The sequence below is a fragment of the Styela clava genome, chromosome 9 (assembly GCF_964204865.1).
Source record: "Styela clava chromosome 9, kaStyClav1.hap1.2, whole genome shotgun sequence".
Classification (NCBI taxonomy): domain Eukaryota; kingdom Metazoa; phylum Chordata; class Ascidiacea; order Stolidobranchia; family Styelidae; genus Styela; species Styela clava.
The window spans coordinates 9808316-9836297 of NC_135258.1; the positions used below are offsets into that span (position 1 = coordinate 9808316).

The 27982-nt window shown below is 35.4% G+C and overlaps 4 protein-coding genes across 4 annotated transcripts in view; 1 reads left to right on the plus strand and 3 right to left on the minus strand.

Annotated features, from left to right (window-relative positions):
- LOC120339746 (cytochrome P450 26B1-like) overlaps positions 1–27982 on the minus strand; it is a 138315-nt gene that overhangs the window by 62324 nt on the left and 48009 nt on the right. The window lies entirely within an intron of this gene.
- LOC120339994 (uncharacterized) lies at positions 804–9967 on the plus strand. Its single transcript, XM_039408245.2, has 14 exons — positions 804–924; positions 1331–1437; positions 1770–1842; positions 2061–2222; positions 4726–4850; positions 5033–5182; positions 5277–5515; positions 5825–5937; positions 6814–6896; positions 7350–7547; positions 7836–8000; positions 8081–8150; positions 8883–9023; positions 9598–9967. The coding sequence occupies exons 1-14, from the start codon at positions 877–879 to the stop codon at positions 9673–9675; spliced, it is 1752 nt and encodes a 583-aa protein (XP_039264179.2). The 5' UTR covers positions 804–876; the 3' UTR covers positions 9676–9967.
- Positions 13071–21886, minus strand: LOC120339999 (uncharacterized). Its single transcript, XM_078116012.1, has 10 exons — positions 21693–21886; positions 20636–20847; positions 19329–19533; positions 18813–18902; positions 18398–18583; positions 17757–17861; positions 17403–17525; positions 17211–17295; positions 16670–16887; positions 13071–16527 (listed from the first exon to the last, which is right to left on the minus strand). Exons 1-10 carry the CDS (start codon positions 21829–21831, stop codon positions 13709–13711), a joined length of 4182 nt encoding a protein of 1393 aa, XP_077972138.1. The 5' UTR covers positions 21832–21886; the 3' UTR covers positions 13071–13708.
- Positions 25223–27957, minus strand: LOC120339763 (homologous-pairing protein 2 homolog). The gene has a single exon (XM_039407956.2). The coding sequence runs from the start codon at positions 26948–26950 to the stop codon at positions 26318–26320; it is 633 nt and encodes a 210-aa protein (XP_039263890.2). The 5' UTR covers positions 26951–27957; the 3' UTR covers positions 25223–26317.

Below are 27982 nucleotides of genomic sequence, written 5' to 3' on the forward strand. Positions count from 1 at the left end.
ATGAGAGATTCAATTATTATGGTTTATTGTGAAACAATAAGACGACATTTTAAATAGGCGGTTCGGTTTGTTTGTACATTCGTTTCATGTTTCTTCCTTCTATTGTTACTGCCTTTTAAATTCACAGTCTTTTTGTTAGATATGTTGGATCAACTGAGCCTGTATAGAGATATTATAGGAGACTAGATGTTGTTAGTACCAACAGGAATATTGTAGACTTGAAATAAATTAGTAATGAAATAACTTGTGTAATCATATGATCTAAAATTATTCAAATTGGGCAAAATAAGATAAAGAAATTTTATGTCGAATCCTATACCTTGAGGGTTTAATTTCGAAATATGCGATTTTTTAATATCACTTATAAATAATATGTTTAGTCATAAAAGGTAAGTTTATAACGACAAATAGGCAATCGTTTCACTCGGTTTCCTGTAAATTCTATGCTACGTGACATGATTGTACTCACAAATGGAATTTGCGGATAAAATTTATTTATGTAACAAAGTATAATTAAATGTTCTGTAGAATACTGTAGCGATGATGTCATATGATTATTTTCAGAAATATGTGGTGTTTGAGTAATTCAAGTAGTAAGTTATATATTGTAGCCTCAGTTTTAGAGAAAAGCTCGCGATTGATCTCAATAATTGCAAGGGTTAAAATAACAAACTAATGGTCATGGAACCTTCAAAATATATATCATTTTAAGAAACGACGTTTGAATTTGGAGAAGAGATCACCATCGACAAGTCCCAATACCAAAATATAATGGACACCAGACAGTTTTTTTATTATTTTACAGATCAACGCCGAAATGTAATACTGCCATAGATTTACGTTTGCAATTTTGATTCAGTTCAAAACCTAAACAAGATGTTGCCTCTCATAGCAGCAAACGATAATTGGAACGTACGACGTCAGGTGAGTTTGACATGAGTTGCGCGAGAGCAGTTGATTTAAAGCCGAGGTTGAAGTTAACAAATATTATTGCCCCGAACCTGACTCAAACTAAGAAACGTCCAACTTCAAGCCTGCATTTGCTCAATCCATAACCCGAACAATTATATCAAACCGGACAGGGACGGAACTCTGATTTGTTGACTCATAATTTATACAAAAAGCCGTGAATGGCTCAAAGCATGTACAGGGCAGTTGTTGTTAACGTCCAAACGAACGCCCTGCTATTGCACGATTTTTGTCATTCATACTTGGTTACGTTATTTGATTTGTTATATTAGTCATATAATATTTTTGCATCATGTGATGTTTTTGCATTGTATTCCCGTTTCGCCAGTAGGTTTTACTGCCTATAAAACTATGCTTTCAGCAATCAAGATCCCAAGCTCTATCTGGATTGCCAGCTTTCACTACGTCCATGTACACCGGATTTGCTCCTTTTGAAAGGACATCGAGTCCGTGGAAGCATCATATTCCGTATGTACACGTTATATATTTGACGACTAAGATAAAAATATAAAATCAAAATATAAGCAATTTCATCTCGAAAATTAGAAACTTGTTCCCGGCGATCAATGGAACAAAGGTGAAAAAATCACCGATATAACACAAAATGAAATTCCAATAATTGTTTAGGATTTTGTAACAAGTTTCTATCGTATGAATACTCTTAACAATTTATGTCGGCACTCCTAAATCTAAATTCACCCGTGTTTCAAATTTATAGCGATTCGGAACATCAAAATTAAATGTTTGGTGCATTTTTATAAACTTAGCTATGAACTTGTATTATATTTCATCAACTTCAGAAACAGAAATTCTGCAGCAAAAAATTATGATAAACTATCAGAAGACGATGAAACCAAAATGTCAACTAAACAGGTAGTTCTGTTTACCATGTTGATAAGGGTTCCACAAAATATTCAATAGTTCATGATTGACTAAAATCAATCGAGTAGCCTACAACAAAGCAATTAACCGATGATAAAAAATCAAAAGTTTTGGATATATTGTTCATGCACTGATAATAATCAAAACCTAAGTGATGCTAAAACTTTACTTATTCAAACGAATTATATCATTTATTACTATACTTTTAGTTTGCAAAACCTGCGACAGTAGTTGCGGCAAGATCATTCCGTTCATCCACGGTTTTAAGACAAGTTCCAATAATGCGACGACATCTGGATACTTTTGGTGGCCGAATATTTTCAATTCCTGTCAAAACAAAGCCTGTACCTGTACATACTGGTCGATTTTTGGTAAGTTCTCATTGAACTAGAAATGTGTTGGTGGGTTTAACCAGGGGCGGATTAACCAGTAAACAATATAAGCACGTGCTTAGGGCACCAAGCAAAGGGGGGCACCACAGAAATTTTTATATCAGAATTTTCAATAGTTCATCGGTGTTTAATAAAATATTACGAGTTGAACAGACAACTCAGACTTGTTCGTATTTTCTTTTCCTCAAGCATCATATTAAGCTTCTCGATCAATCTTTGGAGGTTTGCGAACTACCTTTAAAAAATCGTGTACATCAATGGACCTTTCCCCGACCTTTGACCCCCGAAAAATTCTTCCTATACTTTACAATTGCAAAATTCTCGGGGCTTATTTTAAGAGTGGTTTCGCGAGTTGGCCCCTGTAAAATGGGGCATTTATTGAGACCATCATTATGTTTCATGGCGTACAATAATCACTTTTTTATAAGTACCGGTAAGGAATTTTAGCCTAGTTACACCAATTTTTCATTTACTGCAATTGAATTAAAACTTATAAAAAGGGTGACCGTACATTTGAACCCATGTACATTTGAACCCATGCGTATATCCACGGGTTCAATCTATATGCAGGTGCTAAAACCCATGGGTTAGGGTTAGTATGGGTTTAACTATCCGTGAAACAAAACAAAATTCCATAGGTGCAATAGCATACTGTGCAATAGCAATTGTCATGGGTTCAAATGTACGTGGGTTCAAATGTAATGGAACCTATAAAAAGACATGGTGATCATTTAATTATCTGATTTATACTCAAATTTCCGAAACACAACTGAAAACTAACGAATAGAGATAAAAAACGCGAAAACGAGGTAATGTTTACAACCATGCCTGAAAATCTGTCTGAGTGAGAAAAGTGTCTGAGCGGATGCAAAAAGGGTGCATTGTTACGTCACTTTTTTGCATCTTGCTGATTGGCCAATCACTCGAAGTCAACAAGGAGGTTGATGCTCGGGGAAGGTACATTAGTGATGAACACTGAAACTTACTTGTCGAAAGTTTGGTGTAGCGACAACATCAAAATTAAAAATGGCGCACTATGTGGCGGTTCCGCGATCGCATTTCAGCGATCTAGAGGTCAGCGAAGTTGGGGAGTTTTCTGGTAAGGTAGACTAGACTAATAAGTACTGGTAAAATTTTAAACTGCAGTTTGTACTCGATTCATCTGGTATTTCGATTCACGTTGAGACTTGACGCGTGATTCTTTATCGTGACAATTCCCAGAATATATGGAAATCATATTTTGCTAAGCCAGTTGATGCAAACCTAGGCAGCTAGACTACTTATATTGCAGATAAAATGCAAGAGCTGTAATTCGTTTTATGTTATTGTTTTGGAATGAAATTTTACAGAATTTTCACAGAGTAAGTCAAGTTCTGCAAAGTGAGAATGTAGACTTACAAACATGCGCGCATCTGTATGCATCATTACGAGGCCAGCTGCGCATTCCACGAGATGAATTTGAACGCTATGAAGCGCTCACGCTACCACTGCAACCAAATGTCTCTTCATCTGCTGAGAAGGAGAAGGTATTCGCAGGGTTGTCAAAAGCTTATTGATGCTTACCCAGAAGATTTCAACAGTAATTTCTCAGCTGAGCTTCAGCAGTTTCATTTATATGTGCTCCATAAATTCAATGACACAGGAAAAAAAATCAAGATTCAGTCATGCTGAACTTTACAAAATTCTTGTAGAATATAACATTGAGTGCGCCTTTTCAAATGTAGACAGCAGCTTTCAAATATTTTTAACATTAATGATCACAAATTGTTCAGCAGAACGTTTATTTTCTCAGCTGAAGTATATTAAAAACCCCTACAGAACAACTATGAAACAAGACAGACTAGAATACTAGATGCTTTATCTCTGTTGAGTATAGAGGCAGATGTGGTACATAAGCTTAGTTTTTAGGATCTAATCAAAGACTTTGCAGCTAAAAAAATTAGAAAAAAACTTTTCAAAAGTAAGTGAAAGACTTCTGTCTTTTCAAATGTTAGTGGTGCCTTTGTAATGTCAGTGGCGTAGTATCTAGTATGGAGAGAGACTTGTTTTGATAATATGAGAAAATTTATCAGAATCAAATTCAAGTAAATGTACCGAAAAACATCGTTTGCTTCCTTACTGTTGGTATTGTTTTATTTCAATTTCATCTTTTACAAAATTTTGTGTTGTTCATTATTTAATGTAAAAGATGTATTATGTAAGAATAAGATTAGTTTTGGGAATATGAGCAAAATTTCACAGTCAAAAAAATGTAAGAAAACCTAAAAATGTTCGTAGAAGTTGTATTTTTTTACTGTTGGTTGTGAGTATTTTTGATGAATAATACTTAATTATATGTATTTTAAAAGACACATATGGGGGCACCAAAGCCTCCAGTGCTTAGGGCACCAAAGGGGCTTAGTCCGCCCCTGGGTTTAACCAAGTATTTATATGGAATCTTGAAGTAAGAGAATATATATATACATTCATATTCTTTTTACAGTATGATCCGGTTTGTCCACCAACCTATGCTGGGAAATTGTCACAAAATGAAAGATTGAAAGCAGAGGCGGAAATGATACAAAAAGTTCGAGGACAAAAAAGAAAAAGAGAAGCGATAGAACACAGGCAACGTTATTCAATTTTGAAGCCTCATTTTTGACCCTATATATATTCAGTCATGATGATCAAACATTTCGACCAGCATGGGATGGCCAACATATATTTTGGCCATAAAATCATGTTTTCGTCCTAGAATGTATAAATGTCTAGTCTGATTTCAATTTTCACTCTCTTGATTTATTCATCAGGTGGGGCTGGAGAAATTTTGATCTGTCTGGAATGGAAGTTGCTAGGAATGCTCGTTACAGCATACATGCTGAAATACAAAAACTAAAAGAACTTGCACTACCACCTGCAGCAAGAGAAATATATACTGGTCGCGGAATTCGACTGCCAAGGTAATTTGGAGAAAAGTCTAGACTAGACTATATACCTTAGCGTATATTTTCTCAGTAGTAGACTTGTAATATTAATTGACTTGTATGTTTACAGTACACATCATAGCATCAATCCTCCGAGAGCTCGTCCAGCCACCGAAGGACCCATTGCGCCTCCAGTAACCAGACGAGGTGGTACATTTCCAACACTTAGATCATCTGCAGCTCCCAGCTTTGCAGGACCTAGTGCGCCAGTCAAGGTACAAAGTCACTGGGAAGCTTCAGCCCATCTTCAGTCAGAGCAGCAATCGAGAGCTTCAACAAAATTGCAAATTCAGTCAGTTCCTGCACCAGGTATTACTTTCAATCTGAAAGTTCTAATATAAAATTCGTAATTCTTGTACCGGGACGTTATGAGCATTTACTTACGATGATATGATACAAAACTCCCTCTAAACTGCTTTATCACGTCACTGTCTCTTGAATTACATTTACCAGAGTTCGATAAACAAAGTTATCTTTCTGGCAATACTCGAGATTAGTATTATCATGTATTAGTAAACTGTACTCCATCCGCTGACATGGAACTACTTGTGTATAACCTTTGCGAAAACATTGCAAATAAAAACATGGGGGCAGTTAAATGTAACATTATCGTAACAGGCATTCACCCAAGTACTACACCAGTTCGTCCAGAAACCGTTGAAACGGATCCAGACAAAACAATAGTTTCCGAGATTCCCGAAGACGTTAAAGACAGCAGCGGCCCGACACCGGTACGAGAGTAATATCTTTCCCGTTATATTCAGTTTTTGTACGCATGACTGAGTTCAGTCACATGGCTGTAATCATTGAAGTTGAAATCCCACTTGCAGTCTCACCAATGGCTGACACATGAGTCAAAGCTTTCAATTTCGTGGGCATGGACCTTTCCCCGAGCACCGACTTCCTTGTTTACTTCATGACATTGGCAAATCAGCAAGATGCAAAAAGTGACGTAACAATGCTTCCAGATTTTGAGGCGTGGTCTTAAACATTACCTCGTTTTCGCGTTTTTGAACTCTATTCGTTAGTTTTCAGTTGTGTTTCGGGGATTTAAATGTAAATCAGATAATTCAATGATCACTCTGTCTTCTTGGGAGTTTTAATTTAATTGTAGTAATAAAAAATTAGTGTAGAAATAGCTGTAATAGAATGGGCTAAAATTCTTTACCTGTAAAAAAACAAATTGTTGTATGCGATGAATCATGATGATGGTTTGAAACACATACTCCATTTTACAGGCGCCAACTCGCTAAACTACTCTTAATATAAGCCCCAAAAAGTTTGCAATGATAAAGTATAGGAAGAATTTTTCAGTGGTGAAAGATCGGGGAAAGGTCCATTTATATGCCAAACTATTATTTGCTGCTTGTTGTGTCAGAATGAGAAGATAACAACTGGCCGGTTAAAACTGCAGTTCTCAACTCCATCTAAGTAACGAAATAAATCATGAAGATCATTTCTACCATGGCTGGCAACCGGATCAGAAGACAGGTTGTCTGTATTATGAAGTCGTATTTCGCCTTTTTCCAAATTTGCGGATAAATATGAAACTTTATATCGTTTGTCTCATGACTTTTAAAATTACTGTCTTTGTTTTAATCCTGCAGATTGAATATCCACAGACTCCAAAACCTTCTGAACCGGTTGAAAAAATTGAAGTTATTGATCCAGACGTGGAAGACGAAGAATTGTGAGTTACATAAAATGTTTGAAATATATATGCATTTACATACATCTAAGTTCGAAACCTATCATCTAATCCCAAATTTGTTGTCGATACGTGCGCTAGGCAGAAATACATCTAATACAGCATTGGGGGTGCGGGATTAAGTTGAGTAAATCTTTATTCGCATAAACGATCAATTTCACCTTTCATACCTAAAGACTGTGGTAAGCAAATGTAGTTATATAGTTGACAATGCCAAACGTAATTATATGACTGACTTCAATTGAGATCAACACACAAGTATATATGATTTGATTGAAGGCACATTTGATATTAAATTTAAATCAATTTTAACGATAATTATGTCAATGAATTAACCTCAAGAAAATTGTTCGTTCGTATTGTATTTTAGTCATAAGTCTGCAATTTTCTGGATGTTTTCACACTTTTATATCTATACAATTTTATATGATTCAGGAGAGCGAAATCAGATTTAGCTATCATTCCTGAAACACCGATCGAACGTCCTCGTTCGTTAGCGGCTCCTAGCGCTAGTCCGGAAACAAGCGCTCCGAACCCGATATTGCCAGTTTCGAAAACCCAAACAGAACCCCTTATATCCGAAGCGGTACGAAAACTTTTGTCAGAACAATTTGGACAATTACAAAAACGAGGGTGAGTACAATCTAATTATTTCATTAGCCTTTCGTTTAAATTGTTTTAATCGTTGATCATCAGTTTTTTAAAACCCGAAATCAGTAGATGTGAGTACATAGACTCCCCGACACAGACATTATCTATTGAAATAAGTTGTGTAAAATGTAAAAACATTATAAAATATTATAAGAGCCACCTCAAATGATATAGCTGAGTATTCATTTTCGGCTAGGCACTGACCTTACTGCAGCAGTGATATTTTCGCACATGGACTAATACATTTATGATTATTCATAATATTTTCAGTAACATCACAATGGACGATATTCTTGCTCTATCATCGGAAAATTTGACAGAAAATCAGAAGAAATATTTAACATGCCTTCATGATGTTAGTTCGCATAGTGCATCGTTTGTGTTTCAAGAATTAATTGCATACACTTGTCTATCTCGGATCATTCAAAATTTGAGGTATCTATATGTTAAATAAACTCATGTTTATGACCAATTTTTATCTTCATGTAATATTAATTGATGTTTGATGTTAACAGTCCATCAACAGCTGAAATGTTTGAACAATGCAACTTTGCAACACTCCCGGAATCCGTTGTGCAATATACGGTATGTTTTCTTTTAGGATATCTAGTATCTGAATAATGTAACTGGTATGAGAAGATTAGGTATATAAAAAAATTAAATTTGGGCTTTTGCCAATAAATAAATAAAAAATCAGAAAAAGGGGACTACCAGCCATGGGCTGTTACGACGTGCGCTATTGGAACTGTGTGCATCCAACATAAGAGGAACTTTGATTAGGTCATCAATGCAATCCATCATCTTCGAATGTTATCATTGAGGTACAAGGAACAAAGAAAATATAGCGCTTGTTTTGGAATTTTTGAAAATCGCCGTGAATATATCATTTTTTTAGTAGTTTAATTGTAGTATCAGCTCAAACCCTCGGAAGCTTCAGCATGAGACTCTTTTCAAGCATCTATTTAGTTGAAAAAATTCCGAGAAAAGGCAAGAAAAAGGGCGCTGAATAGCGGTAACATAACCTGTGCCATCAAGTAGTAACTGACTTATTATTATATCTTCTTAAATTATAAAATAATCTAATAACAACTTAACTATTATCTGGCTCAAGCTTTGAGTCGTCGGCGTATTTCACTAACCGTTTGTCACTTTTGTTTGAACTTTGAATTGAATAGTTATAGCGCTAAGTTTAATGAATATATGCCATGTCTTTAGGCCTTCATAGATGCTTTTTGCATCAGTCAATTTCTCCAATGTTCTGTTAATTTATGCAGTATTAGCAATTTTTCATGCACCAACTCCATCGACTGAATTTAGGAATTATTCAACTCCGTAGACCGTACCGCAAGAGGTCAGATCGGAGTGACAGCTTTGTTGGAAATTCTGAATACAGCCATGCAAAGACAAATCACAAGCGATGAAAAACTTCTGAAACAAGTGCTCCAAACTATAGAAAAGGTAACCACGCAGTTGTCGCTGTTTTACGTCAATTGCTGTGCACGAAAAGAGGAATCAATATACCGAAACCTAAGTAATTGTTCATGCGGATAGTTATTGACACATACAACCAAAATTGTCAGGGGCATGGAAATGTTTAACTGGATTTGATGTAAAATGTGAAAGTATAATTACGATATATGACTACTGGTAAAAAATATGAATTTTAATCGGGTACCTTGTTTTGGTTATAAATATATATCTATAGCACCTATGGTCTCGAGTCTCAATTGTGACGGTTCGTTGAAAACATGGTATGTAGAATAACTGATAAGCCTATTTCAGCAGGGCAATAATTTCTCACACGCACTCACTCACACCGGTGTTACAGTTTTTACGTGAACTTTTCAATCACTTAAACAAATATATAGTAGCAGTAGTCTATTCGTAAAATTATTTAAATGTGAGGTATGGATTAAATGATTCGACTTTTGCACTTAGTTACACTAATCCCTCAACTTATTTGTACGACAGTTTTTTTAGTGAGCAATTGTTATGATCTCATATATTTAATCGCAACGGTTTTTTTTTTCAGGAAAAAGATGATGAAATTTCTAAACTTGAATTTCTTGCTTACATTCCATATTTTACTCACATAGAAGAAATGTCTTGAATGTTCTTTGCACTTTCATGCCAACACCATTACGTCATCACCAGCATAGTTTCTTCTATACAATTGACCACGTGGTGGCTTATGTGTTTCCGCTCATGGAACGTTTTATTACTTTAAATGGAGTAAATAAATAATAAAATACGTCGCATTTACTATTGTCCTGTCAGACTAAAAAGTCATAGGAAAATATTTTTTGACGTCGTCATTACCATAACTACTCGTACCTTGCCAAATAAATTTTTACATTTTTGTTGAAATATCGAAATCAGAAAGGGTTACCATAAAATAAATGATTGGGAACAAGTGTGTCGTCTTTTCTGCCTTTATTCGCTTCCTTTAGTAAATGTTTGGTAAAATGCAACACCGTTTTGCAAAAACGCAAGTAAGGGTGCCGTAGGATGATGGGTGACTATGGATGCCGTAATTTAGCAATCGCGTTTATTTGTCAAGAAAACACAAGACACTTGAAATCATATATATGTAGGCAAGTAGTTAGTTGTACTACCAGTAACATAACGTTAAAACAGTCGGCTGACTGTTTAAATTTACGGGTTGTTCAAACGTTGGTGTGCAGTAAAAGTTCACTGCAGCTATGTAAAGTAAGCAAAAGAGATCAACCATACCGCTACATTAATCGAGGATATGCTCATGAAAAATCGAGTGCAGCCACTGACACTTGACGATGAAATAATGAACGGACAACCATACCTCAATAAATGTCTCATGCATAGTTATATGCCTGCAAAACACAAAATTTATATATATTATATATATGAAAAAAAAAAATATGACAGCATTTTTTTCATAGAGCGAGAATGAAATTGTGGACTATTTTAGCTCATTGATGAAACTACCTGAAATAACGGCATAAATGAATATTTAAATCTCACGAAGCATTGTCTTTCGTAAATATAATACTTGTCTGTTATAACCGTCCTACTGTGTCACCGCATTGCTCTATGTTCTGTTGTAATTTCATTATGGAATTCCAAAATTTTAAATTACAGTTTGAATGTGTATTGCGTAAGTGCGTTCAATTGAAACCCAATATACAGCGTAATGTCAACGTGAACACGAATACTCAATTAATACATGACGTCACCTAAATGTAAACTTGCAAGGTCTCATGTAAACTGCAACAGAACAACAAACAACAGCCGTTATCGCAGAACAGAAACAAACTCACTTTCAGGCGAATGAAATGTTTTTGGAAACAATCATTCTTTTAATGATTGCTACAATATTGTCAATGGAAGCCGTTGTTGAACAGATGATAGAAATATGTGATTTAGAAAAAATTCGTATCGACTACAATATTGACTAGAATGAGGTAAGAATATATTATAAACGATGCCCACGAGCAGAATTTAGTAACAAAATTGACTAGTATTAGATCTTAAATGATCAAACGATTCTTTCAGTGGAGACGAAATTGAGGGGGTAGGTAGGTAAACACAATTTCTATCAACGATCTCAACTCAGTGTTGATTGTGAATCTCTCAAGTATAAATAAGATGAATATTTTTATTCAATAATTTTAACTGATTAATTATTTCAGATGTCCGGTTTTCGGTGCCAAACTGCTACAAAAGTCAAAATGGCACCTGGAATTCCTAATTGTACTACGTCGGAAATCTATCCAAACAATCAAGGATTGCAAACATATCACATCATTATGAAAAGTAAAATATCATGTTTGATTCTTATACGTATTTTATATTCAGGTTTATTAGAAATATGATTACCCATGTTTAGAAATAATCTTACCAATATAATCGGGCCTTTTTATTTATTTAAGGCATACCTATATATGGGAAATTGTAAAATTGATAGCCATACTGTGTATAAAAACTATGGCTTTCCATATAAATATTGTCGTACTATACCGCTACATATTATTTATGTAAAATGCTGCACTGTGTTTATGGAACACAAGTTTGACACCCGAACGATACCCTTTCTTGTCTTTGTCTTTTTTATTTGGAATTTATGTTTGTGTGTTGAATGTGGGTAAACTGGCTCATGTATATTTACATGTAAACCTAAGGTAAAGGTTTTGCCAGTTTATACGATTTTCCCAATCCCCTGTGTGTTCATTGGATGTGTTTTGTGTATGATTTCATTGTGGGAAAATCAAAATATACTTATTATTATTATAAAGTAGCACAGAAGTTTATCGGGTTCTATTCAATGATATCTTACACTCTGATTCACTTATGTTATGTGTAGTAGTTCTACAAATTCATTCCTGATCAACGAACGTGAAATATCTTATATACACTACACAGATGAAACAGTTGGTAAGTTGAAACATTTGCTTTTTTCAAATTAGTTCCAAGCGCGATATGCTTTTTCATAAAATAAGTAAAACATGCCCAGACATCATGCAATGTTCGATTCACAGATAAACGCAGTAAGGAAACTTCAGACACCCCATCTCAGACAACGCACGCTACCATATGTATACGTCAATTGCTCAGACACAGGTGAGAAATATCTCTATATTGTCTGCAAAAAATGGTAGATTTAGGTATATATTACAGTCCGAAATTTTTATGGCACACAAGGTGGCGTATGGATCGCCCTGCAAAATTGTTGTTGTAGGTGCTGTTGTTATATTTATAAATATGGATTATTTTATTTTTCATTTTTTATTGTGCATGTGTCTTATAAAACGCAGTATTTCATCCCAATTTTACAAGTACATTTTCTGAAGATAACTAGAATAACTTTATATCAGTTGAAACAAATCATTGTATATGGGACAAGATGGTACCCAAAAATTATTTTTCTTTATGAATCTTCATTGATTGAAGGTTGGATTGTGCGGATGCACATTTGTGAACCACAGCTTTCGACAGACAGTTTGATGCATGTTCGCAATGAACTAATTTCATACAGCATGGTGCTCAAATTCTACCTTGAGAAGTGCCAGAATCTAGTGCTGGGAAAATAGGAATTGAGACATGCTGATGACTGTTTATTGCAAATAACATTTCAATGTTAAATATATGTGTGAAACGCAGTAAATGTTATTTTCTTTTTGACAAATCAATTGAGATATATATATATATATATGTTAGGCTGTATATCATATGACGGAAAGCTATGAAATTACCAATACGATATGTATGTGAGACTGCTATAGTACTATTGTTTGTTTTATTGAATTTTGCTTTCTAATGCAAAATCAATATATACTGATGTATCTTTTGTTTCACTCGCCCCTTCTGCATTTGTTCTATTTTTCAACAGAAAAGACAAAAATTGTCTCCGCGAAGTGTTGTCTTCCGTTATATTTTGCTAAGGAATTGAAAGGGTGAAGGGTTTTAGCATGTCAGATGTTGCTCATACTCTTTTTTTTGGATGAGTAAAAATTAAATAGACACCGGGAAAAGACTGAATTATGTATATTATCGTAATAACATATTTATACATATTTAAATAGATGTTAAAGAATAACTAATACGACAATACGTAAATATTCATCAAATAAAGTAGAATTGCACAAATAAAGTCTGTATATATTTTTCTGGGCGTGAAAAACAGCTAGTCTTTGAATCTTTCGTTGTTCCGAATATGACAGCAATATCATTACATAACAGAAACGTGTGTGCATAGATTACAAGTCAAAAACATACAGTAGTCATTCGAAAAATTTTTCAACGGTCACATAATGAAAAATGCAATATGTGTGATAGTTTTCTCAATAGTTTCTTCTGAAGTAATTTCAAATCATGTAAATTACATTACAGAAATTAAGAGCAATAAGATATTCAAATAAATGAAAAAAATTACGACTGCAGCAACAACTATGACCATGTTGCATGTTAAACTCGTTCCAATCTACAGTAAAAATAGTTAAACCTACTCGAATCTGGGTGATATGTGTAATTGAGTATAGTGGAAAAATTATGCCTTCTGATTAGAATTATTATAATCTGATTTCGTGCTATTGAAAAACTGGGATTTAGCCTACTTATGATATTACGAATGCCGCATATTTATCAAACAGTCATAGTATAAATAAAATTTAACTTTCTTCCTCTTCCTCCTCCTCCTCTTCTTCTTCATATTCAACGATATTTCCATCCGCATCAACATAATTACCATCTTCATCCATATAGATAACTTCTTCATCAGAACCGATCTCCTCATCATCTTCTTCTTGACTGTCGTAGTCTACTGGATTTCCATCTGCATCCACGTAATTGCCATCCTCATCTTGATAAATTACTTCCTCGTCTGATCCAAGTTCCTCATCGTCTTCATCAACATAAACAATTTCATTTCCATCTTCATCAACTTCTACGACTTCGACGTCACTTCCATCAGATATTTCATTTCCATCTGAATCAACGTAGATATATTCGACTTCTTCATCACTTCCGTACTCTTCCTCATCGTCTTGTTCTTCATCTTTTGGTTTTTCTGCATCGGTAATGATGGATTTTGTCTCTTCGTCAAGAGGATCTTGATTGGCGCTAATATTTAATTTCTCTTTCTGTTCATCTTCATTTACAAGATTTTCGCCCCCCTTGTCTTCTGAACTTTGTCCGGTCTCTTGAAGCTTTTGTTCAGCTTCCTCAGTAACTTTTCGTTCAGCTTCTTTGTTTTCAAGACATTCTCGTCCTGCCTCTTTCTCTTCTAGCCGTTTCCGTTCGGCCCTTTCCTCTTCTAGACGTTTTCGTTCGGCCTCTTCATCGTCTAGCCGTTTTCGTTTGGCCTCTTCTTCTTCTTGCCGTTTTTGTTCAACTTCTTCCATTAGTTTTTGTTCGGCCTCTTCGTCTTCTATCCGTTTTCGTTCGGCCTCTTCTTCTTCCAGTCGTTTTTGTTCAGCTTCTTCCTCTAGCCGTTTACGTTCGGCTTCTTCTTCTTCTAACCGTTTTCGTTCGGCTTCTTCTTCTTTTAGCCGATTTTGTTCGGCTTCCTCTTCGAGTCTTTTTCGTTCGGCTTCTTCCGCTTCTAACCGCTTCCGTTCGGCCTCTTCATTTTCTAACCGCTTCCGTTCGGCCTCTTCTTCCTCTAGCTGTTTTCGTTCAGCATCTTCCTCCTCTTGCCGCTTTCGTTCGGCCTCTTCTTCTTCTAGCCGTTTTTGTTCAGCTTCTTCCTCTTCTAGCCGTTTTTGTTTGGCCTCTTCATCCTCTAGCCGTTTTCGTTCCGCCTCCTCAACTTCTAGCCGTTTTCGTTCGGCCACTTCTTCTTCCAGCCGTTTTCGTTCGGCTTCTTCTTCTTCTAGCCGTTTTCGTTCGGATTCTTCTTCTTCAAGCCGTTTTCGTTCGGCTTCTTCTTCTAGCCGTTTTCGTTCGGCTTCTTCTTCTTCAAGCCGTTTTCGTTCGGCCACCTCTTCTTCCAGCCGTTTTCGTTCGGCCTCTTCTTCTTCAAGCCGTTTTCGTTCGGCTTCTTCTTCTTCTAGCCGTTTTCGTTCGGCTTCTTCTTCTTCTAGCCGTTTTCGTTCAGCTTCTTCTTCTTCAAGCCGTTTTCGTTCGGCTTCTTCTTCTTCTAGCCGTTTCCTTTCGGCCTCTTCTTCATCTAGCCGTTTTCGTTCGGCCTCTTCTTCTTCTAGTCGTTTTCGTTCGGCCTCTTCTTCTTCTAGACGTTTTTGTTCGGCCGCTTCTTCTTCTAGCCGTTTTTGTTCAGCCTCTTCTTCTTCTAGCCGTTTTCGTTCGGCCGCTTCTTCTTCCAGTCGTTTTTGTTCGGCCGCTTCTTCTTCCAGTCGTTTTCGTTCGACCTCTTCTTCTTCTAGCCGTTTTTGTTCGGCTTCTTCTTCTTCTAGCCGTTTCCGTTCAGCCTCTTCTTCTTCTAGCCGTTTTTGTTCGGCATCCTCCTCTTCTAGGCGTTTTCGTTCGGCCTCTTGCTCTTCTAGCTGTTTTCGTTCGGCTTCCTCTTCTGGTCGATTACGTTCAGATTCTTCTTCTAGACGTTTTCGTTCGGCCACTTCTTCTTCTAGTCGTTTTTGTTCGCCTTCTTCTCTAATTATTTTTCGTTCAGCTTCCTCTTTAAGTCGATTACGTTCAGCTTCTTCATTTTCAAGGCGCTTTCGTTCAGTTTCTTCTTCGATTCGTTTTTGTTCAGCTTCCTCCGCTTCGAGTCGTTTTTTCTCAGCTTCTTCTTCTTCATATTGTTTTTGTTTAGTTTCTTCTGGAAGGAAGTTTTGACAAGCTTTGTCCAAATGTTTCATGACTTCTTCTTTTGCCATTCTTTGTTCTTCGCTGTCTTTGTCATCTTCATCTTCGGCAGATATTACTTTACCATCTTTCAGTCTCTTATACTCCTCGCCCGTATCGATATAAATTCTTCCACCAAATCCTTCTATTTGTCTTTCTTGTACAGTTTCTGGTTTGTTTCTTGGGCAGGGTTTTGGTGCGTTCTCTTCCTTGCTTTCTGTAACTACATTGTCGTTGGCAGATTCCTCCGAGCCAACGTTCTTTTTCTTCCTAGGTTTTCGTGGTGATGGAGATGCGCTTCTTTCTGATATATTTTCGTTTGTATTTTTGCTTGAAGCTTCAAGTCCCTCTTCCAGATATGAATCTTTGTATTCGGTTTCAGTGATTTCTTCCTCTTCTCCTTGCTTTATATGAGCTTTTATCATTCCAATTGTCGGCATAGCACTTGTGCCTGAAAACGCAAGGCCTTTCAAAAGCTTTTTCTCTAGATTTTTAGAAACCAACTGTTCTCTTTTTTCACTGACGTCACCAGCAGATATTTCTGTGTCAGACTGTTTGTCTAATGTATGCTGTGCTTCTACCGATTTCTGGAGATCTTGAGTTCTGGCCGCTAGAGGTTTAATATTCATCATCGATGCACGTACGACACGCTGTCGACCAGGTGGGCGGTCTCCAATTAAGTGAGCTGGAGAAAAAGGTATAGATATGATCATTTTAAAAATGTGACTCTAATGACATTCCGTGAAGACATCATTTTGTGCAAGAGATTGAGGATAGTGCAAAGTGCAAACGTACCGGTAAATAATGGAACAGAAATATGAACAAACCTGTGTTAACGTTTTCCGTTCCACCTAGTTCCTTATACTCTTCGAGATATTTTTCTTTGTATTTTTCGTTCACAGCAATTCTTCTCGAATTGCGTTCTCGGCTGATAGATCCATCTGAATGTTCACTTTCTTCGTCTTCTAAGTTGCCTAATCCCAGTTTTAACCTAGGTCCTTTTCGTCTTGCTGAAGCTTTAATTTTTCGACCTCCAGTGCCGTCACTGAAACAAGAGTTTTCGATGGGCTAATAAATCAGTTTGATAACTCATTTATTTTTGTTTTCTCGTGAACTGTGAGCAGGCTACGAGCAAAACAAATGTAAATATGACTATTGGTGCAATATGAATCCATAATACAAACATGAATTCCTAAACAATGAGTTTGATCTTGCCAGCTTGTAGCCCTTTAAATTTATCGTCAACAAGGAAAATTCTGTTTGAGCTGGAATATCATAATGGTACATATATGGTACATATCATAATAGAGCATATGGTGTGTTGTAGTATAAAAGGAGAAATCACTTATTATCGAGACGAATACTTACCCTTCAAATTTTACAAATTTCGACATTCGCAGCTTTCTAGGCGTAAGTTTGGGGGCATCTTCTCCCTCGGTCTTGTTTTCATTTTCTAAAATTACAAGATATATCTAATATATGAATGTAGTTTTAAATATACAAGTTTTACAGTTCTTCAGTTAAAAATTTTAAAGAAAAAACAGAGTTACTTTTACATACCTGCATCAACCCCAGGTTCAGAAGCAACAACAGGAACTCTACGTACTGATCGACGTGACACGCGAAGTTTTCGGATTGGTTTTGGTTCTTCTTGGTCTTCGTTGGTTGGTTTATCTTTGTCATCTTAATTGAAATCATGATTTACGTTATTGCAAAATATATATTTCTTTATTCGCACAATACGCGTTTAACTATAACAAGAGGTTAATAATCGCTTCTTCAACCACAGTATCGTCCTCGTTTTGATACGTAATTATATAGTCAACGTGAATATTGCCTGGGTTTTTGAATCCTCTCACGTCATAAAAACGTCGGTAGCATAGATATTAATTCCAATAATAACAGAGAGCTTGCCTTCTGATTCCTTTATAGGTTTTATTTTCACCGATCTTCTTATTCTTCTGGATCCAACTCTGATAGGTTTACCCTCCTCTTGTGTTCCCTCGTCTCCTTCCCCGCCTGGTTAGAAGAAAAAAAAGTTTGAAAACATGGCATACCTAATATATATGATAGGAGTTCTGTAAATAGTGAAAATGTGAAGTTTTTATAAATTAACAGTTTTGTGATATTACTTGAACCAGGAATGTGAGTAATAACAACACAAACAACTAAGATATTTCAAATTATCCTTGTAATAGTAAACACTTTCTTATATATCTTGGTCTATCTATGAGATATTTTCGCTTATCTATTGCAGAAACCAAATATCTGTCAAGTATTTATAAGAGTATGAGAGTTCTTAACAAAGAGTCCGAAATTTCAATACTTTCAATGAAACAATGGTTTCGCATGGCTATAAATGATAGCAATCGAAAATATAACACTATGCATGCTCTTTCGAAATTTGGCTGGATATTTAACTCCTCTGTTAGTTTCACATATAATAACATGGTGTCGTGGGGTATATATGTGATTTAAAGCAAGATATTGAACTCAGATATTACACGTCAAAAGCAAAAATTTCAAATTAAACGAAATCGACTAAAAACTCCTACCGAATCGTATAAACTTTGAAGCCCGTAGTTTTCGAGGGCGTGCTTGTAATCCTGCTGGCTGTCCTTCTACTTGTTCGCCGGTTTTATTTTCATCCTCCGGTTTTGTGAATTTCATGATTCGTGATACTCGAAGTCTTCTTGGTCTCACAGCAAGTGAATTATTATCACCTGTTTGATCGCCACCCTCTAAACGTACAAGCTTGTATTTACCATAAGTTTTGGAGAAAAGAATAGAAATTAATAAATTATTAAATACTCGTTGATGTTAGTGTTCTCATCAGAAAAAAATAAACTGTCCGAGACTGCGACGACAATATATGATCGTGCATTTTCGATTGGAACAGAGTCACAAGAAGTTGGCGAGTAAAAACTTTGTTTGTGATTTCAACAATTCCGCGAGTATCACAATATTTACCTGGATTTTGATCGGGTGGTTTCAATACTCGTCGAACTGAGACTCGCTTTCTTATCGGAAGTGGAGGCGTGGCATCGGATGAAGCTGTATCTGGAGAGATGTAAATTATATAATAATTAGAATTTGACATTATTCATGAATTTTTTATACATATATTTATATTGTCATTATGTGTCTACATGCGGTATTTATCGTCGACAGAGAATATTTTTCAGTAAGTTTCAAATAGCCCATTACATAGACCTAAGAATAGCCCTAGCTTTTCCATCACTCAAATAAAACTCACAGGGACCGATTTACGCAATTTTTGCACTTTGTAATCGTAATGCCATAATATGTACTTAAGTATGGTCAAAAATATTTATACAATCCCTATGGATCGAGATTGTCAAATACATATAGTTGTCTAAATATATTCACTCCGTACGCTAATGCTCTTTGTTTGCTGTTATAGATATAATTTATTATGAGTCGCATTGCTCTAGAAATATAAATTGATATTATCACGACCGTTACCTCCTCCTTCAGCAACTGTCCCGAGTGTGAGAAAATTCTTTCTTTGTTGTAGTGATGGACCACCACGAGTTGATTTTCTAACAGTGCGTCGAACACGCAAGTTAGGTTGAGATGGATCCAGAGTCGCTTGTTCGCCTGATAACATTTTCGTACGCATATGGACTGGAACACCATGTCTCATTGATGCATGTTCGCGTCGTCGCTTCTAAGTGTCAAATAGAGAAGATCAGTATGAAACCTCATTTAGCATAACGTATTTCTGATTTATTAGTAGGAGTTCAGGATGCAATAATGAATCAAGCAACTATATTAGTTGGTTCCATTACAATTGAACCCACGTACATTTGAACCCATGACAATTGCACCTGCATACTATTGCACCTATGGAAATTTTTTTTTGTTTTACGGATATTTGAATCTATACTCACCCTAACCCATGGGTTCTAGCACCCGCATTTAGATTGAACCCGCGAATATACGCATAGGTTCAAATGTACGGTCACCGTATTTGGTATTTGTGGGTGTGAAATTTTGCGGTGTCTGCACTTCCTTAGTATGTGATATGTGTTGTATGCTAGACGTTAATTTTGAAACATTTCCTTTTACTCTTAATTGAAGCAGTAACATGTATCACGGTATTACAAAAAAAATATTGAGTCATGATTCAATATAGGCTGTATATGTCAGTACGATATACGAAACTATCTCAGAGGCAACAAACTTATAAGTCATCGACTCATGATAATTAAATTACTATGATTACTATTACGACTCTTTCAAATTTTGTTCAATAAATGCTGCATCGCGTGCTACATCAAGTACTTTAAAGTTGCCAGTCCACTTTATTATATAAATTGAATATATATCCACTATATTAAAAAAAATGTGATGCTGCTACCGACATTTATTGAAAAGCTGGACATTGCTAAACATGCCTGTTATGTTATCTATCCGCATAGCAATGACGTTTACAATTCATTATGAGTTATTTTTTTTATAAAAATAGTATTTCGAACACTGGTTGACTCAAGAAGCGGGAGGCATATGTCCGGAAAGTGTAGCAATTGCTATACATACAGTACTTTGATGTGTATTTCTAAGAACTTCAATGCGTTTGCAATGAATCGACATAAAATGCACGACTGGATTCAGAGACAAAACAATAGCGTATATAACACAAGATTGACCTTTGCATGAATACGCCTCCGAACCATGTCAGCTGTTGATCATATCTGTAATCAGTATTCATCCACTCCAATAATTACAAAAAAATACGAATTTTCATGGACCAGTAATATAGCCTATACCTGTAACTCGATGGCTTTTTTCCTTTCTTCTTCATCCTCGATTTCCTCTGGGTTAATATTGACAAGAGGTTTGACGGCCACCACTTTTACCCTTCTAGAAAACTGGCGGGCATGCACATTGACTGCTTTTTTAGGGCGACAAGATTTTCCACGTTCTCTTTTGATTCTGGCTAATTCCTTTTCTTTCTCTGTTTCGTCGTATGAATCATATCCTAAAAGCAAGATATGAAGTCCGAAATGTTTAAATATATTGGATATATAATTTACACTTACTCAGTTATTTCGATCACTTGACCACACAAGTTATTGAAACTGTGATAAGAAATTTTTTCGAATTTAAATAACTGAAATACTTAGTCTTATATCTGCAAACATGAGTAATTTTGAAATGAGGGATATGGCTCCCTATTTGTTATTTTTGAATCATATGAATGCATTTGACTACGAAAATCATGTTTATTTTGACGTAGGCTTCATTGTTCACCTAATTACCTCTATACGTTTCAAAAACATTTATTTTATGATGATATATATTTATATTATATGACATATATATATTATGGAAAATAAATGGAAATTCCTTGTCATTTAAGAATTTCTATTACCAAACAAGCCTGTTAAACGAACAAGTTTGTTCTCAGGCTCGTAACCGACGCGCAAATAGATTTTTTAAATGTGGTTCAGCATATTCAGCACAGCTCATGCTCGCAATGTCACAGTATCTGATTAATCGAATTGAATACTATTGGTTATGTACTCAAAGCTTACATATGAATCGTTTTGCTCAATTGTTGTTGTGAAACAAATCGCTTTTACTCGTAACTAATGGAACACTCGAATTTTAAGCACTCAAAGATTGTTGAAGCCACTAGACGACAATAACTAGTCCTATTTCTTCCAAGGTTTTGCTGTTTTATTTTAATTTGTGGAAACCTTATACAATTTTGATCGTCCTATCCGTATATTCGACCATTACTTTCTTATTCAATATATATATATATATAATTAGTTAAAATCGAGTAGTTACACTTGAAACATTATTACTATTAATACAAACCTTCGTAATCTGGGTTGTCTTCTTTATTTTTCTTCTTTTTTTCTTTTGCTGCTTTTATAAAATCACGTTTCACTTCACCGACCATTTTTACGTAGTCGTCAGTTATATTCATGTCTTTAGGAAGTGTGCTCACATCCATGACTATAAGGGACTATATATTTTATCTAGATATAAATGTGGTTCGATAATACACCTTTATAATATAAAGAAAATATTAAATAGAAAAGATTAATTGTAAGTCATTTTCAAATTATATGGATACTCAAAAAACATTCACTTGTAATCGGACACCCGAAGACGCTTTGGCGGATAATTAATTATATTTATAGGCACTTTGGATATTCCCATTTTAATATCTAAACAATAGACCTCATAAAAGAGATATCTAAGACCTAATTCCCACCTAACCACATCCTATACATTATGATATTCGCCATTTCGGGTTTACGATAAAGCATGTATTGTATAAACAGCCCTTTTCATGCTCTCAAGCAAATTTCTATATTATTCCACTTGTTGTGATTTGTTGTTGGATGTTGTGTTATTGCAGTTGAAAATAAGATCCGAATTTTTTTAATTTTTTGTGTGCAGCAAATTGTTTCATCCACATAGAATTTACACGTAGAATTTAATTGATTTTTTTTTTTTTCAGGAAACTGATGCCACGGCAAATATGTACTAAACGCTAATTGTTTTCACTGATATTAATCGCTAATCGGGTGTTAACTTCTTTTTTCTTTTTAGCAAGGTTCAAAATCTATTCATTATTAAGAAGTATTCGATATCCACTGACCATTCTGTTAATTTTCCGTGGTTTAGTTACTGTTTAATAGGTTAAATTTATATACTGACCTACTAATTCGACTTCGAAAGAGTAAATGATATAGCCCAGCTGTGGAAATTCATGATATATATTTAGCCTATGATAATTTCATACTTCTTTCAAAATTGCCTATTTCTTCATCCATTTGTAAATAGATGATTCGTAAAAACAAAATGCTCAACAAGCAGTATTCCCTTATCACAATGTCGTGGACATCATTTCATTATAAGATGACTAACTGAACAAATATCCGGCTTTTTATACATACAACGCAAATAATTGGCTGTACATATATACTGTATAGAACGTGTGAAGACTTAATGGCGTGTTTTCAACTAACTATATATCGAATTTCTTTTCTAGTTATAAAAAAAAATTATAGTTTCAAGTTCATTCTATTGTTAATCACTCGGAACGAGGCTCAGGGCAAATTTATCTAGAAATATTTAAATACTTTTTAATTTTTTATATTATGTCTATTAAGTTTCTTGAACGAGTATTGGTTATGATCGTAGTGAACAATGTCGATCGCAAAAGTCCTGGCCAAATTATTGCACTGCATATATATTCCAAAATGTCGCTTAGCTTGGCAAACTATGCTTGTCACATTATATTAGTCGCTAAGAATAATCTATCAATGAAAATGCTACGCCATCAAATTGTAGTCCAATTGTCGTAAAACAACCGCTCGCTGCAGAAACACGAAACAGATAAAACACAGAACATAGGGCTTGTCTCTCCTAACCTAGAACCATAGTGACTTCCTTCTTCGATATACCATACAGGATGACGTCACAACGCATCCTGCTTCGCTCCCTGACTCATATTTTAGTTTCCACATTAGTAATAATTGAAGGCAAATTACTTTTGTTCGGGCTGTGGTCCTGTGATAATTTGTACCAATAAATTGCGCTGCATGTATGGTGTGACTATTGCTCCTCTAACATGTCCAAATATATTGCAATTTGCTCGTATTGGCATATATTCCAAATTGGTGATTCAAAAGGGGACGGTGATTATAGATTTGGTTGAAACTATATACTATTTCCTACGCAAAGTTAATGTGAATGTTCATAGAATTTAGCTTGAACGAAATTATATGAATTTGAAAAAAGCTTCATTTCAAAAATATAGATGATCAAACTGTCATTTTCTTCGGGTGATCAAAATTAAAATCAACCTTCTACAATCGAACAACTTGACCTTGTATATCGGCATCCCAAATCATTATTTTATGTTCACCATCACTGCAATGCCATAATAATTTAGCTATAGCTCCCAATCGATTTGAAAATTTATATTCATTTCGTGTTATATAGAACTCAGCCTGAATATATTTACTGATCTCTCATCTTTGTACATCACAAATTTCCATACTCCATATATATATTTGTCCGCTTCTGAGAAATCATTTATTCTGAATGCGCGATAAAAAAAAGCGTTCACCCGTCATGTTATATATAATGCACGAAATAATTGTTTCCGCTGTTGAAGGTGCAATATAGTGTAGTGTGGTCATACGACACAATGACGATTCGTCATATCCGATATCATAAGACGTGTTATTGTGGCTGAATTGTCATTTGTGGTTTATGATATCTATGAGCCGAGGCTGTGGCTATGTTTGACTGCATGTCAGTGACAAAAGAAGTAATTGTGAGTCCGGTCATTTTTTACAAATGCTTGCTTCGAGTTTCTACTGGGAAGCAGATCATAATTGCTAGGCTCCCATGTTTTAGTAGTCCAGTGATTCCCAAGTTTATATGGCTCGTGGCCCCTTTTTGGTGGCTGTTAGCACACATGGCCTTCCTGTTCACCTTTACAAAAACAATTACGAGCAATGCAAGCGCACATTCTAGACCATCGCAATTCCCTTTGCTAATACCGAAGGCAATCCATTTCCGTTTCTTACGAATATTAGGAATTTAAATATATTTTTCGCGTCTACAGTACTTTTACGATGGTTATCTCAGTTTTGTGAAACTGTAGTTAGAAAGAGACTAGATTAGACCGTTATCTACAGATCACATTGCTTGTCAAACAACAACAAATGTTAGACTTCGCTGCGCCCACGGGTATTTGTAGTAGGATATATCGGGCGATTCCAAATTCTATTGTGATTAAACGATTCATGCCCCATACTTTCATTCATTTGTTGACAAATCAATCCATAAAGTGAAAACACCCTGTGAAATAATCTTATCAAATAATGAAACTGCAGGAAATTTTCTATTTTGTGCCCCACTCAGCATAATTATACTATATCACGCAAAGGCACATATATATAATATATATATACATATAGAAGTTTGTTGAAAAAATTGTTCAACAACGCGACTATCCCAAACAAAATACCAGTAAAAGTATCAATTACGTCAAACCTTAAGAAGCTAATGAATCCAGAATCATCTACCTGAACCATGGTAGTTCTGATTTGTCTTATCAGAAAAAAAACGAAAGTATGAGGCGCATTGGTAGATTTTGTACTACGCCTGCCGCACAACCGTCTTGAGGTTAACCAGGAGATTTTTAATGAGAATCGCGACGTATTTGAAAATTTACAACAGAATCGAGATTTTACAACACATATCCCTAATGAAACCAAATTTCCTGAAAATCGCACTGCGAAAATGGCACGTGCCAAGAAATCGAAACATACACTTAAGATTGCTGAGGGAAATCCTGAACCTTGACTTTGAAACGTACATTGAAAAAATATTACACCTTTTAATGAACGGAACAATGAAAAGACAGAAGCAAGAAGAGGTGGAACATAACGGTAGTCAGAACATAACCAAAAAAATTAACAAGATATAAATATATACCAACACAATCATTAACTCCCAGAGCATGACAAAACAATGTATCGGCAGAACATGTTACAGCATTGCACAAATGAGACAGTCTTGGGCTAAAACCATTTCATGGACATAGAAACTTGAAACAGTAGAAGTTCAGTCTAGAATTCCGACACAATATTCAACCCATTTACAGTTTGAGATGGGCTAGAAAACCATGATATCTTAGGGTACGCTCAAGTCAAGTTTTATATTATAGACAAAAAATTCTTGTGCAATAAAGTCCAAATGAAGATGGTCTATGAATATATTACTCAGGACTTAATTCGTTTCAATCAATTGCATCAATTTATAACAAATGAAAATAAACAAAAAATCTCCCATTGCTTGCTTATTTGATTAACCTGTAACCTTGGTGTAATAACATACAAAGCGTTAGGAAATTGTCTATGAGATCAAATATTCTCTAAGCAGGAGATATCATTTTTCACACAGTTCAGATATATTCTCATAGATTCAATCAAAATTTCCACATGAACATAATTTCAATTACACAAATTTCTAAGACTTGGTAATCGAATTAGGGCCATCACATGATTTTGAAACTGTCTCATCCTTGCTTCAGGATTAAAATCTAGAACTGTAGCCTGCTTAAAAAAGAAATGAGAGAGGTCTTTGTATTGCAATATTTAAAAATATACTATATATACTGTAATGGTATGAAAAAGTAATTTCAAAATACCGAGACCCACTGCACTGAATTGCTAATGTAATTTGATTATTTGCTGTTATGAGATTGATCAGGTGAGTTCCAATGATCCTTATTATTGGAGAAGTCAGGTAGTATTTAAGTGGACTTGAACCAAAAAACATACAGACACATTAATCACACAATTCAAATGGGATCATTAAAAGCAGGAATATTTGTGGAATAAATCCAGAATACACAATGCTTATTTGTTCAAATCATAATATAGTGATGCCCATTATCCACGAAACAAGTTTCAAACTTCAGGTATCTTAGCATTGCATTCCTCATCGGTCTCGATTCCAACTTCTTCAATAAAAACTTTTTTAGACTTTGGATATCCTTCCAACACAGCTTCCATTAGATCGGTTGTCATCCTCTTTCGCTTTTTCCAATGTGAAACAAATTGTTTATGATTTTTATAAATATTTTTTTTATCTTCTTCGCTTATATCTTTTGTGGATTGTTTCGCTTTAGTTAAACGTTCTTTGAGTTGCTCTACTTCTTTTTGCAATTGATTTACTTTTGACTTTGCACCTTCTGTTGTTAGACTGCTAAGATGTGTCCGCAGAGATGCTTTTATAAGTTTCAGTTCAGATTGTGATGTCTCACATTTTTCAGTCCATAATTTGATATCCTCTTCTAGTTTAGTAATTTCTAAATCGGAAACTTCTGGAAATTCGTTTTGATTAATAACATATATTTTTGATTTACCGTAAGCTTTTTCAATTAATTTTTTATCAACTGCAAGTGTCTCCATTGCTTTTACTACAGCTGTTTTTCCATGAACTTTATGTAGATTAGAAAAAACATCTGCAGCACTGTATGGTCTATTTTGTATTTTCATATACTCATAGACATCAGTCTCAACTTTATCTTCCTTACCCATGACACACGGTTAATGATTAGGCTATATTTTTCGTATGTTACTCGATATGCCCATTTGCATCTGTACATGGATATTAAGATATTGGAAAATGAAATTTACTTGTGAGTTTTGGATACTGTAACAAAGTGATTACTATAAACAAACTTACAATGCAGCAGTCAAAATTATTTACTCCATTTAGATACTACAGTACCGGTACTGGTTTATGTGTTTAGTGTCGGTGTGTCATTCGCCACAAAAAGGCTTGCATACTGGCCTCAGATTTCTAAATCTGTAGATCGCTAAAACATTTCAGCATTCGATGAACGATATTTTGCACTGATTAACTGGAATTGCGGTACCGTACTTCCGATGGGCGTAGCATACCGGTACGGTACCGAATTTAGTATATTTTATTCCTAACCCCCACCTGACTATGTTATACAAAATTACGTCACTACGACGTCACAATCCCATCATAGAGCTTGCCAAGTATAGATACCATCGTCCGAAATGGCACCTGCGCAGACAATCCCGAACTCACTAGCCAGCGGTCTCTCGCATATCGGGATCGTTGCGACGAGAAATAGCTTGCTCGATTCCGCAAGTGCAGTTTTAAGTATTCTGTGGCATCTGCAGCTGCCGCAAAACCATGGCGGTATTTCCATACCATGGCCGCTACGGCCAAACTCATGGCAACTGACTTTTTAGCTGCCACAAACCAATGTCGAGCTGCCGTTACCGCGGCAGCAAATTGAAAACCAATGGCAGGTAAAATTTTGCTGCCGTAACCGCGGCAGGTGGGCCGTAAAGACAGGGCTGTCTATTATGGTGACAAATATTGGGTAAGTTGGAACGTTTTTCTTATGGATACAGTTTTGATTGATTTGGGGTTAGGGTTAGGGTTTAAGTAGATATAATTCCACATGATCAATTAAAATCTGGTACATTAATTTGTGAATATACCGTTAATACTGATTACTGAATAGCGCTATAAAACCATGGCAAGAGCTGCCGCGGTTCGTTTGTGGCAGGAGCTGCCATGATTCAGAT

Excerpts from the sequence above, each read along its gene's own strand:
- LOC120339999 (XM_078116012.1), bottom strand. The coding sequence starts at position 21,831 with ATGGATGTGAGCACACTTCCTAAAGACATGAATATAACTGACGACTAC. Across the intron at positions 18,903-19,328 it reads GACAGTTGCTGAAGGAGGAG|ATACAGCTTCATCCGATGCC; the intron begins GTAACGGTCGTG and ends ACATCTCTCCAG. Across the intron at positions 17,296-17,402 it reads TGAACCTGGGGTTGATGCAG|AAAATGAAAACAAGACCGAG; the intron begins GTATGTAAAAGT and ends TTGTAATTTTAG.
- LOC120339763 (XM_039407956.2), bottom strand. The coding sequence starts at position 26,950 with ATGGGTAAGGAAGATAAAGTTGAGACTGATGTCTATGAGTATATGAAA.
- LOC120339994 (XM_039408245.2), top strand. The coding sequence starts at position 877 with ATGTTGCCTCTCATAGCAGCAAACGATAATTGGAACGTACGACGTCAG. Across the intron at positions 5,183-5,276 it reads CGCGGAATTCGACTGCCAAG|TACACATCATAGCATCAATC; the intron begins GTAATTTGGAGA and ends GTATGTTTACAG. Across the intron at positions 7,548-7,835 it reads GGACAATTACAAAAACGAGG|TAACATCACAATGGACGATA; the intron begins GTGAGTACAATC and ends TAATATTTTCAG.